At 40.0% G+C, this 12,933-nt stretch overlaps 1 protein-coding gene across 3 annotated transcripts in view; it reads right to left on the minus strand.

The window, feature by feature from the left end:
* Window positions 1-12,933, minus strand: part of MYRIP (myosin VIIA and Rab interacting protein) — a 215,692-nt gene that overhangs the window by 118,061 nt on the left and 84,698 nt on the right. For all 3 annotated transcript variants that reach the window (XM_026088387.1, XM_026088385.1, XM_026088386.1), the window contains exon 2: window positions 4,423-4,644. In XM_026088387.1, coding sequence (XP_025944172.1) covers window positions 4,423-4,644 — 222 coding nt within the window. The remainder of the gene's footprint in view (window positions 1-4,422; window positions 4,645-12,933) is intronic.

Raw genomic sequence — 12,933 nt, forward strand, 5'->3', positions numbered from 1 at the left:
GTTAATGCAGAGGAACTGTGCCTGGAATCTACTCAAAGGCAAGAGCACTTAGGATTTACAGTCTGCAGCAAGCTGCCCAAACACATGGTCTTATGAGTGTCTAACAAGGAGACACTGTGCAAAGCTTTAGAAGAGCTGAAAATGCACTATATAAAAACTGAAAAAATTGTATATTATTTGTGTCAAGTTATCGTAACATACTAAGAAATTAAAAATATGCATACAAGATAGAAAAAAACTACAGAATGTTAATAAAGGCATCCAGGGGTGAATCTAAAACAAAACATTTTTGGAGACTATAAAACTGAAAAACAGGAAGTGAAGGAAGGTTCTTCAGTTCCCTGAGCTAGAGCGCTATACAGATATAGCTATAAACACATTTCAGAGTAATAAGATTCTGTAATGAGCTGAATCTTGCAATATTTAAAAGATGCATTATAACAAGAGATGTGCTTTAAAAGGAGTGTTTTTCCTCCTACAAACACCAAAATTCTCACTGGCTTATAGATGAGTTTACTGCTTTTGGAAGAAACAGGGGTTTTAACCTCATACACTCTTTGGCCCAATTTCCCACAAACATTGTGTTTTAAACACTGACTTACATATTTGCTTTCTGATAAATGTTTAATGTAAATCTCTGCCTTGGAGGATAAAAACAAAATTCCACAGAACAGATGTCTCCATTAGGGTCATGCCCTGAGCAACTAACTCATGTCAGATTTTCTTCAGTGTCAAGATCACCTTGGCGCAGGAATCTACTAGAAAACCATTTACAATCTGTAAAAGTTGCTGCTACAATTTTGGGGGAAGATAATGGGGAATAAGATCCATAATAAGGTCTACAGAGATGGGTACAGCTCCCAGAAATGTTTTAAATCCAAATACAAGTGATGGTTACACGATGTAGTACTTTCAAAAATATTTAACCATTGCCAAGTCATTGGTTCCCAGATCACAAAGGAACTTTTTAGTATTTCATGGTGTGCAGTTAAACACAAGGTACTCTTCAAGTAATTCATCAAAATAGATTCTCAAGTTCTAATGCATAAGATGAACCATCTTTATAAAGGTAATTTATGCTGAGAATGCTTTATAGCCTTTTCTACAGCAACAAACTGCTGCTGACACCACAGAACTGGTTGACATATTCCAAATACATATTAAGAATGAAACTTAGGATTATTCCAGCTCTGCTCTGGAACAGAACTGAAGAATACAAGCAGATCACTATGGGAAGTCTGAACTGTGAGTGTTGATACTTTTCCAGTTAGACAGACATCAAAGTTCTTTTTACAGCATTAAACAGCATTAACTAAGCATAAATATATAGGGATGGGGAGAAAAAGGGAACAACCTCAAAATGCAGTCCTCTCTGAGGTATTTCTAGATTGGTATCTGTTGTGTGGTAAGACATGCAGAGAAGCCACAGTCAAACAAACAACCACCTCCACTATGTGTGCTGTCCCACAAAAGGAAAAAATAAAAGACACATAAGAGGACCTGAGGATGGGCAGGAGGACATAGTCCATGCTCCATCTGAGGGATAAGTCACTGAGAAAGGGACAGGAAATGTGAGCAACTGTGGTATTGCCCCTGCATTTTTCCCTGCAAGAAATACTGAGCACTAGTGTAAAAAATAAAAATTAATAATAATAATAATTGCTCAGCAGCCTCTAAGGAATCCCAGGCCCTGCCTCCCCTACACAGTTTTGCAAGTTGCACAGTCCAATCAATAAACCACATCGCAAAATGGTTAGCAGCAATGTTTGTAATTTATTCACTGAAAAATTACTCAGGTTTAGTCTCGGGCCTCATAAATAAAGAAAATGCTTATAACTGAGTAACAAGTGAGTGACTATGAGGGATGCATGGGATTGTGGGAAAAGCACTGTCTCTTCAAGAGCCAAAAATAACAGCATTTTATAATACAGCTAAAGATTTTCTTTCTGAAATGAAATTCTTCTGAGACTTTTTTTCTCTTTTTTTTTTTGCTGAGTCAATGAATAACTATAGTAAGTGCTGTTCATCAGCATCCACAAACCTGGTTGCCTGTTCTGCTGCCCATATGGGTGAAGTCAGGAGATGTGGAAGAAAGAAGTGTAATTTGAAATGGTTGAATGACTAAAGTAAAGGTAGCTCTCCACGCTGCTGGGAAAGATAATCCTGTAATTTGGCTGGCTCCTCACTGATGGGGGGAAGATGTTTCCAGGCAAAAGGCAGAGAAGCAGCAGATGCCCTGGGGGATGCATGGCACAAGCACTGCTGCCTTCTCTGAAGTTGGCACTTCACAGCTGCCAGAGGACCTAAAACGTGAGGACTGACTTATTTGTAAAACGTTTTAAAACATTTTTTGCCTTGTTTTGCTATCGACAACCTCAAAAGCCAGACATTTGTCTCTACTTAGTACTGTTTTTGTTTTACATGCTTTAAATGTGTGCTCTCTATTGCATCAGTGTCCCAGCAAAAATCACCCTAGCAAACACACAGAAGCTATTCCCAGTTTGTCCAGCTACACTGAAAATGGTTGTGCTATCCTGAATGCACACACTACCCACCAGGGGAAGGACAAAAATATATTTGGGAGGAGAAGAAACAAGCAACACTATCACGTGCCAGGTACTCTTAGTTTTCTGACACAGCACAGCTCACATGTCTTTCCTGTGCAGTTTCCGCTGGGAGGGGAGATGGATGGCGATGTTTCATCCTTCTCCCAAACCTGAGCTACCTGCTCCAGCTGGATACTGCTGACTTCCATGGGGTTTGGAAAAAAACAAGGCCTTTCTAGCTCTCTCCACCCCTCCACAAGGAAGAAGTCAAGTGGGTCAGGTGCAGAACCAAAGACCATTGCTGGAAGCTAGAATACCTTTCCTGGAGTTGTTTGAAAGCTGCTGCAAATTACTTATACTTTAAAATCATTTTCCCAAACGTCTGGCAAGTGTTCCTATGCACGATGCAGCCCATCCCTGAGCACATCAGGGCACCATGTGTGATCACAGCAGCTCCATTTTCAAGAGCTGGTTTTCATCACACAGCTCTTAAAGGCAGCAATGAATTTTCAATTAAGATTTCAGATTACTATCTAGTGGAGTGAATAGGTCTACACAATGCGTGTTCATTTAGCTTCACCACTTGTCCATCACAGTAGGAAAAGTACAACCACAATAATGAAAGAAAGACAACCAAAACAGGCATAAGATATTACTGGTTTAATTTTAGCACGTTAAATGAGACTGCTCCTGCAATCCTTATTCATATGAGTAACCTTAATAACATTAATGTCAACTATTTATGCAATTCTGCTCCTAGTCAAAACTAAGATGCTCAGAACTAAAGCACCTGACCATCTAAAAGTAAATATAAGATGATCTGAGATGACCTGAGATCCCTATGATTTTGAGGCCCTGTGTCAACGGCCACACACTTCATATATGGATACTATGTAAAAGCCTAAAATTCAAGTGGGTGTTGATGAGAAGCAAGTGGGACCAATGAGTGTTTGGTGAGCCCAGGAATATTGTAGAGGGTTGGAAAGGAACTGGGCTGTTGCCTTTATCGTCTTTTACCACCAAATGGGAAGACTGAGAATACACAGCCATCTTTCTCACATTTGGTTGGCTGTATTACTCAGAAATGTTAGAAACCAAACTATGAGGAACCAGGCTATTTCATTTACTCTGCTTGTCTGAGTAAAAAGTCTTGATGAGTACTGTGCTATCACAGCTAAGAGTGCTTTTGGTACCTGGCCTGCAATGCAGAGAGGAAGGATGATCAGAGTCACCCTCCAGGGAATAAGCCCTTTGTTGTTGTTATGTGTTTGCTTGGATTAGCTTTGTTTTTCCAGTGCTATCTTTAAATGTGTTGGCTACGTTAGCCTTAAAAGGGTGAGACAGTAAATCACTCTGATACCCTCTGCAAATAAGAGGCCTGGCAGCATTTTCTCAACAGATGTTAAGAACTGTAACAGCTTCCTCTGCTATTTTGAACAGTTATTTGCCAAAATAAACCCAAAGCATCCCCACCAATAAACCTGCCATTTAGAAAAGCACTCCAAAAAACATTCACAGCTGGATGACCTATTCACTAATATTCTTCCTTCCCCTCCCCACACACCAGTGGGATTTGCTGAAAAATGATTAACTGCCTTATGACCATCTGTGCTCAGGTTACATTAGCAACCTAGATATTTAACAAGATCACAGCCCTGTACAAACTAAGACTAATTACTGTTGGCCGATTCATCAGTCTAGCTAAAGAACCTGGTAATGCAACAGGTAATCAAACAGTGGAGGAACAAATCAACACCTGCATAAACAGGTACTTCATGTCTTATCTTGCCAGTGTCAACTACTGACAAACAGAGGAAAAAAACTCAGGTCAGGCCACAGCTGCTTTACATGAAGCAGTTGAACAATACACTCCTACCTTGCCTGCTGGCAGACACTGCAAATCCAAGCCTTCTCCTTCTTCTGGTAAGAACTGCAGCTCTTGCAGATGTTGTACTTGCAATCTTGGCACTGTCGCTTGCTGTTGATAAGAAACGTGAAAGGGGAACAGCAGCGAATACAGCAGTGCTCGTTGAACTTCTGCTGCTTGGAAAGGATGCTGCACTTGTTACCCTCTTCATCCAACTTCTGCTTCATTTCACTGGAACAAAAATATAAAGAAAATTTCATTGGGAAATTTTCTCTTTGTGTCTCCCCTCCTCCCATATCATCATGTCATACTGTTAAAATAATTTTTGCAGATATGAAACAAATGTCAGATATATGTATTCTAAGTCCAGAACTGGGAAGCAAAAGCTCCCATATTCCTCTGAGTCACACACGGCCAAGCCATTTAAACTCTCTGTACTACGAGCTAAAGCAAATAATCTCTCTTCATTCACCTCCACCAACACAACCCTCCAGAGAGCCTCTGCTCCATGTATTCCAGCTATACAAGGTGATAGTATCGTTTGAGAATTCATGGCTACTTCTAGAACATTTTACAAATCAAAAATCAGTCCATGAAAGTGAAAAGGCTTGGTACATAGTAATAAAAATACTCTTGATCAATTAAGTAGTTTTGTAAACAAAAGTTCTGTATTTGTTCTGTTCTGATTCATGGGGTCGTATTATTCATAAATATTTGTCAAGGAATTTAATTATGTTAAAAATGTTTAATTTCAGAAAGATTTGGGTGTTTTACTAAGTCAGGAGCCAAAAGATGATTGTTTGTGAAAGTGTCTGCAGACTCCAAAAGCATTCTGTATTTTTGAAGAAATGCTCATTTATTCAAATATTTTATATCAGAAGTGTAGTATTCACTAATTTGCAATCTCCTGTTTTACAGTGGTTTTGTTGTTTTGATAATTAGGCAGTGTATTCCACATTATGATTATGAAAAAATAGCCATAATGAATGCATCTGGCATGTACAACTACTATACACATTAAGAGAGAAAAAAAAAATCAGGATTCATAAAAAACATGCTAGACAAAGCATAGACCAATACTGTGCACATACATACATTAATTCTTTTTGTGTAATAGAATTAATGGTGGCTACCTCAATATTTCTAACAGCTGGTAAGAACCATTTATAAGATCAGTGACACAAAAGTCTTCAAAAAGATTGAAGGTACCCCAAGAGACAGATTAAGCTGCAGGAAGACAGAGTCATGACATGCTGACTTGCACTTAAAGTAATGCTCAAGTATCTTGCTATAGAAAAAAAAAATATATATATAAAAAAACACATGCTTATTGCATACTTTTTCAGAAACTCGCCTGAGATCATCTATAAACATCATTATGGGCCAAGCTTGGAATGTTAAAAAGGACCATATTACTGTGCTATACATCTTCTCATTTGCCATTTCTGCCTCAGATTAATAACTCAAAATAAAAATAGTCTATTCTGTAAAAGCCTGACAAGTCAGTTCTAAACCTCATGTCCAGAAGGCAATTAAAGTAGTAATCTAAAGCATGTAATTTCTAAGTTTGCACATACATCATATTTAAGCCTATTCTAGACACACACTTTTTATAAATTTAAAACTTTAAAAACAATGTATTTTTTGTTGCATGTCCCCAATACAAAGGTGGTTTATCTTAGACCAGCTGCTCAAAACCAAGTAGACACTCTTTGGAGTTTCAAAGATAAGGCTTTTTTTTTTTTTTTCAAGTACTTATGTCCAGATGGCAAAACTTATTTATTTCTGCAGGTTTTTAATAGAGAAGTTTAAGGTAAAAAAGGTAAGAAATTAACATTCATGAGAAGAAAAGTCTGAATTATCAAAGTCAAACTGGCTTCTTCATGTAAACTGACAGAACTATCCCACAGATTAAATTGGACCATCACACTTGTTTGTCTCATCCTCACTCCTCTGTGTCCCCCACACCAAGGTAGTGCCTGAACGGGCTTTCTAGGGGAAGGGGAGAAATGGGCAGCTCCCCTCCACCCACAGTGCTCTTCCTGCTCCCCAGCAAAGTGGTGGGACACTGCAGTACTTCTGTGCCGGAGGCCAGACGGGAACCCCGGGTCCCAGGAAAGAAGCTGGGGAGGCGAGGGCTACATGAGATAAGGAACATCTGTGCCATAGAGAAGAAGGGTTAGCACCCCAATATGCTGTAATCTTTACAGCAAGGTGCACGCACCAAGCAGCAGATGCTGGCCTCCCTGTAAGAAGAGAAGAGCTGAGGAATCAAGGTCAGGAGGAACAGTGAGAGAACAGGAAGATTTTTGTCCGCATGCACAGCTCTTTATTAATCTCCCAGAATTAGCAGCACTTCGATATTTGGTAGCATCAGCCTGCAAAATCAATATGGGCATGCTCAGTGGCATTCTGAAGCCTCATTAAGGCTCTTAAGCACTCCAGCAAGACAGACCACGGAAGCAAAGCCACCTATAGAAGCACTACAGTAATGTTTGCACAGTATAAAAGCAGGCAGCTGTATTCACAACAGAGCTAGTAAAGCCTGATATCCAGGAAAAGTTGAGCACACACCGAAGCCTTTTCATCAGTACAAGCATTAATTACATCCCTCTCCTCTATCCAGCTGCCAACAGTCATTAAAGTTGTAGAACTTCAACATCTTTAAAGCATCTGCCTCACTGTCAAATAGAGCTAAAATTGGCCAATGGATTCAAAAAGTCAATAGGATAGGGTTGCGCAGGCAGAAAGTGTGACAGAAAAACCTCATTTCCACAGGAAACCAGGGAGAACAGAAAAGAAAGTAATGCACATCCCCCCAGTGACTGTAACAAATTCAGTCCCTCACTCACTACCCATGAAAGCCTATTCTAGCTTCTATCAGGAGTCAAACAGCAAAAGGGACTGTCAACGGGACTTATCAATTGAAGTCAAAAGGCTACTCTCCACACACTTTCCTTGGAAGTAAAACGTATGTTTCACATGAAGGTGAAGAACTACAGCACACTGGTAGACAACTAAATCTGTCTGTTTTGTGAAAGTTGAATAGTCAAAAGGATGAGTAGGCTCTGGGTGAAATCCTACACTACTGAAGAAAACTCGATTACCATATGACTTTAGCAGGATAAGTACCGTGAGCAGGTTGATTAATGCAAGCTTCAATCTCAATACACTGAGAAAATCTGTACCATTGGAATTCAGGAGACATAAGGTGAACTTCAATGTACCCCAAGTTTCAGAGTCTCAGTCTTTACCTTCAGGATGTTCAAAACGGCTTTGTGCAAGGAGACTGTAACAAGTATCCAAGAAAAGGACCAAGGTCATCAACACTGATCCTCTCACCCACTGAAACTTGCTTCCAGAAGGATAAAGCTCACCTGTGCAGGAGCTGGCTGTTTCTAAGAGGCAAGTCAGGAACCACGTGGCCATCAAAAACATCCCTACTTCCTCCCCACACAACCTCATTTTTCTCAACAAAGCAGAAATGAGGGGGAAGGGACAGAGAAAAGAGAGAAAATATTTGTGTACCTATACGCACTTATTTGCCTCAGCATTCCCCAAAGAGGATAATGGAATGTATTTATAGGAATATAATATGCGTGGAAATAAAACAGGCAACCAAAAAAAACCTGCACACAAAATTCCACTTCTGGGGAAAGATCCAAGAGCAGGAACCACAAATGACAGAATTTATTCACATCACTTAAGTCACAACTGAAGGCACTCAGCTATGATTATGTATAACATAATAATAACAAGAATCTGTGGAGAAGAGAACCCCTGCTGTCTGAATGAATCTAAAATTGGATTTAATTTTCTTTTTTGAGTGACTGCGTTTCACTGATTGCTTTTAAACACAAAAGAAAAGATACCCAACATATCTGTCACCAAGACTAAATCTGTCTGAGAATATTTTCTTGAATTATAAGCTCCAAAAAATACAGGTGTGTATTTAGATTTTAAGAGACTTGTATTAATTAACCTGTGACAGTTTGCATAATAAATATGCAATTAACTTAAGTCAGTGTTTGGGGTGGTAGATTCCTTCTGGCATATAAACCCCACACAAAGTCAAGTTGGGAATACTTTTTAGCAGAGTACTTTGGTTCTAGTTTTTGCTATTACATCTGAGAGCAAAAAGTCATCTTCTCCTTTTTACCCTCTACATTTTTTTTTCTTTTTAGAAAGGTTTCATTATCATGGTTCGTTTCTATTTAATGTCTTAGAGGTTTTAACCAACTTTATGAGAAGCAGTCAGATTTGCTGCTTTGCTACTTTGTAACAGTAGTTTATGAACAACAGGATAGGTTATGCATCACGTTATGCTGAAGACATGTGCTTTAGAGCACACTACAGGGCAGGATGCTGCTGAAATGCAGCAGGTAAGTCAAGCAGACATGTGGCACGTCTCACCACATGACTGCTTTTAAATAGTTGGGCCACAGCCTCTCTAAAATACCTTGTTTGATAAAGTCATCTTTGGATTCTGCGGATGAGCAGCCCCTGTTGTTTCCATAAATAACAACACTGCTTCATACTTGTAAATGTAGGAAGGAAACAATTGGACAATTGAAGCAACAGGATTGTTTTCCTTGGTCTTCACTGCCACTGACTTGCAGAGTAATTTGTCCAAAGTCACCAGCTTTTTACAAGCTTCAGTTTATCTACTGTACAATAGCTATAACAGTAAAACTAACAATAGCAACAACAAACTTGTTTGGTGTAAAGAAATACATAAGTATATACAGAACACTTTTACAGTACCTTTCATTTAGTGACCATACAGTCCTCTCCACTGCTGTAAGTCTTTAAGCAATATATTTAGAACTAATATTCATAGAAAACACCCCTCCACCTTGTGTTTCACCACAACACCTGATTGGTTTATCCAAAGACAACTTTGATCCAAGTCACTGATATAACATCCAGTTAATCAAGTTCCTACATACTAGCAAGCGTGGCAAGATTTATTCAGTGCATTATATCTAATGCCTTATTTGTGCTCTGAAGTGGACAGGTCTATTCTAGTGGGTTTCAGCAGGGCTGAAGCATTTCACCTCTGGGATTACAGGGCCTCCGCTCAAAAAATAGACTGGTTATTTCAAACATAACTCTTCAACATTTGCCTGACCAATGCCTTCTCTCCTAATAAATTTATATAAAACATTTGGTTATTATATATAATTGCAACACCTCCCGAATATGGAAATACAAGCTTGTGTGAGAAAAGCCTTTCTGCTTTTTCCCCAAATCCTCTTTTACAAAAATTAATTATATTTTAACTAGTGGTGTGAGCAGGATGTTTGTTGTTTCTCTGAGCTGCAGTCTGACATTCACACAGTTCAGCTGCTGCAATTATTCTCTGTTTTAACAAATGAAATAGAAATCCTAGATGGTCCCATACACTTTCCCTGAAGAGGCACTACTGAGATTACATACTTATGGGCAGGGGACAGGTAGAGCCATAACCTCAAATTGCAAAGTTAACAGTACTATACATGCTGGCAACTTGCTACAGCAAGATAATACCATGGGTTTTTTAAAAAGCTGGAAGGAAGCCTATGATATACTTGAGAAACGGGTTAAATAAAAACAACAAAAGACAGTCATTGCTGCATGTATACCCCTAGGATGATCAAACTCAGCCTCTCTTTTGAGGGCTGCAGTGCAAAAAAAGTTCATAAAACAGCAGTTCTGTGGTCATGGACAGCTTTATTACAATATAAAACTATGAAAATCTGTTTTCGATGGAGTGAGATGAACAATTACTGGTGGAAACATGACACTGGGCTTGACTCGCCCAGCGATTTGAGTAAGAGAGTTACCATGCCTTTTTCCTCCAACAGATCAGCAGTTAAGATGTTTGCCTGGGATGTAGGAGATTAATTCAGGTCTCTGCTCTGTTTGAGGAGACTTAACCTCTTAACCTCCTCACTACCACCACCTTCCTAGACATCAGGTTGAAGGGTCTCCTCAGGAGTTATTCTCATCTTTAGGACTGTTCCATTTTATATAAGTTATTTACAGATATTCACTGGAGCACAAGAGCTAGACAGACGCATAATCAAGTGGCCAAGGCACTCACAGGGCTAGGACACCTTGCTTTAGTCTTGCTTTAAGAAACATTCAGATTTTTTCTTACAGATTGTGGTACATCACCAATGGTTAGCACACTCTTCTGAGAGGTGGGAGATGAGGGTGTGTTATGGATGTACTGGTGTTTTGCTCAAGATTCCAGTTTTAGGAAGGTTCTCCAAGAACCCCTTAAAAGTAGCCTCATGTAGCAACATTTAAGGGAAAGCAGTGGGACCAATACTACTTGCAGCAGCAGAGGCAGTCCTTCAAAAAGGAGTAACATCTATTAGTCAGCTAAACACCACAAGCACAGCTCAAAGACAGAGTCCAAATAAGCGAGTCTGTGTGCCAGGCTCTCCTGAAGCCTTCTTTGGCCTCTTTGAGGGGATGTCTCCAACTGCTGGGCTGCATCTGGGCTTATATTCACCTCACACTAGTCTCTGTTTCAGACTGGCACCTGCCTGTTTACAGGCAAAGTCCAGCTGGTGAGGTTTTCATTTCTTCTGCCACTTTTCCTGGGTGATAACTCAAATTGGACAAATACAGTTTTACCAGTTATTTAAACATCGTTTATCTTTCCCAATACAGAGTAGAAGTTAAACCTATTCTACTCCCTCTATGGAAAAAATGCACAGAAAAACAGGAAAATGGAAGGATAACGCTCATAAGAGTTACAAAAACCACCCCCCAAAATCCTGTAATCTTAACTTCTCCATCCTGCTGAACAGAGCAACACTGCTTTGACCACAAGTTATCAAAGAAAGCTTGAGACTTCTTTCTGCAGTACAACAGGTGAAGGCTTATGTTCCCAGTTCTCTTAATCCAAATTACCTCTATTTCATAAAATAAACTACATTATCCACTTGGCACTGGAGCCTTTTGTCTATCATAGACTACTGTGTAGTCAGCATACACTGCAAAATGCCTTTCCTAGGGGAGAAGTTTTCTGCTCAGCTGTATAACTAGTTGTCTCTCTTCATTGCATTTGCTTGCACCATCTCACCTCCCAGATCAGACTCTGAGCAGTCCATGAAGATCACTGATTTGTCCTAAAACTGAGTTTAATCTTAATTTCACCTTCCTGTACAAGCTACTGATACATTTCACTTAGCATGAGATCTGGATTTCTATATAATCTAGGGAACAGCTACACAAGTTTTGATGCGTCCATTCCCAGCCTTTCCAAAAAGCCATCTTAGCCAGTCCTACCTTGTATTTTTCCACTCCCACAGTCAGCCCAAGCCTGGTCTGCTACGACAGTATTTTCCTTGAGGGGATTCACATTCCTCGTGGATCAGCTGAAAATACAAGTTCCATCAATGCCCCTGAGATATGGTGCTGGAGGAAAAAAGGCCCTTCCTATTCCCAGTCAAAAGCGACACAGCGTTCTTGTCTCTGATCCCCTTAGTCCTGACAGTCAGACGTGCCTCAGATGCTGGGGTGGTGCTAGAGGTCCCGTAATCCGTGCAGACTCCCTGCTCCATTTTGGCTGGTACAATGCAGAGGGCTCACAGGCTGCCAGCTGGAAATTCTCTCCCTTTCACAGGTTCCTAATTTCATGTTCAAGTTCTCAAACTGGTATTACCAAAAGAAATTCCTACCTCTACCCTTGCTTCCTCCCTTTTTCCCCTAGAGGTGGGCAACCAGATTAGTATAAGGCAGCTGAATTTAGTGAAAAGACTCACTGGAAAGTTTACAGCCCCTCTCCAATCTCTGCACAGGAGTTAACTAGCAAGAGATGCCAAGGAGAGCTTCTCAGCGTTTCATCACTTCCATCGTCACTATGCCACAAAGTGCACTCTGCAAACAATGGTGAAGCTATACGCTGACAGGGTCAAATATTTTTTTCACCCTGCCATATACAGTGAGAACCAAATTCTCTCAAGCAGGCATATGCCCCCATCATTATTTACTCTCCTGTAAGGGTTCAGTGCTCATTTCTTTTGGCTACCTCTTCTTCTTAGGCAGTTTATTCTTCCCCATAAGAATGAGCATCTAGCGTGACTCCTTGGTCCCCTCTGACCCTGGCAGTGTCACACCATCACCACAGACCTTTTATTCCTCTTATGCCTTGACTAAATTGTCCCTGATGAAACTCTATAAGCCTCTCTTTAAAAGAGTGGAGCACAGATTAGTACTGTGCCCCTTTACAGCAAACACCAAGTTGATTTATCATCTTAAAAAGATAGCTTTTTTTTAGGCTCCTATCTACACACAGTCACAATTGTGCCTCATGTGGTATATTTAACATTCGGTATGTCTATTAGTATTCTACACATTGCTATTATGTCAAAAAGCCATGTTAGTTCATATACAAACACACTGCCTACAGTTGGGGACCCTTCAAGGAACACACACCACTTTAATCTGCGCACAGGGTATTGATCCAGCAGCACTGGCCGAGTTTCAGGAAGAATCAGACAGCAGAGGATGCACCACAAATGC

This window comes from Apteryx rowi, unplaced genomic scaffold (assembly GCF_003343035.1).
Source record: "Apteryx rowi isolate R43461 unplaced genomic scaffold, aptRow1 scaffold_769, whole genome shotgun sequence".
NCBI lineage: Eukaryota > Metazoa > Chordata > Aves > Apterygiformes > Apterygidae > Apteryx > Apteryx rowi.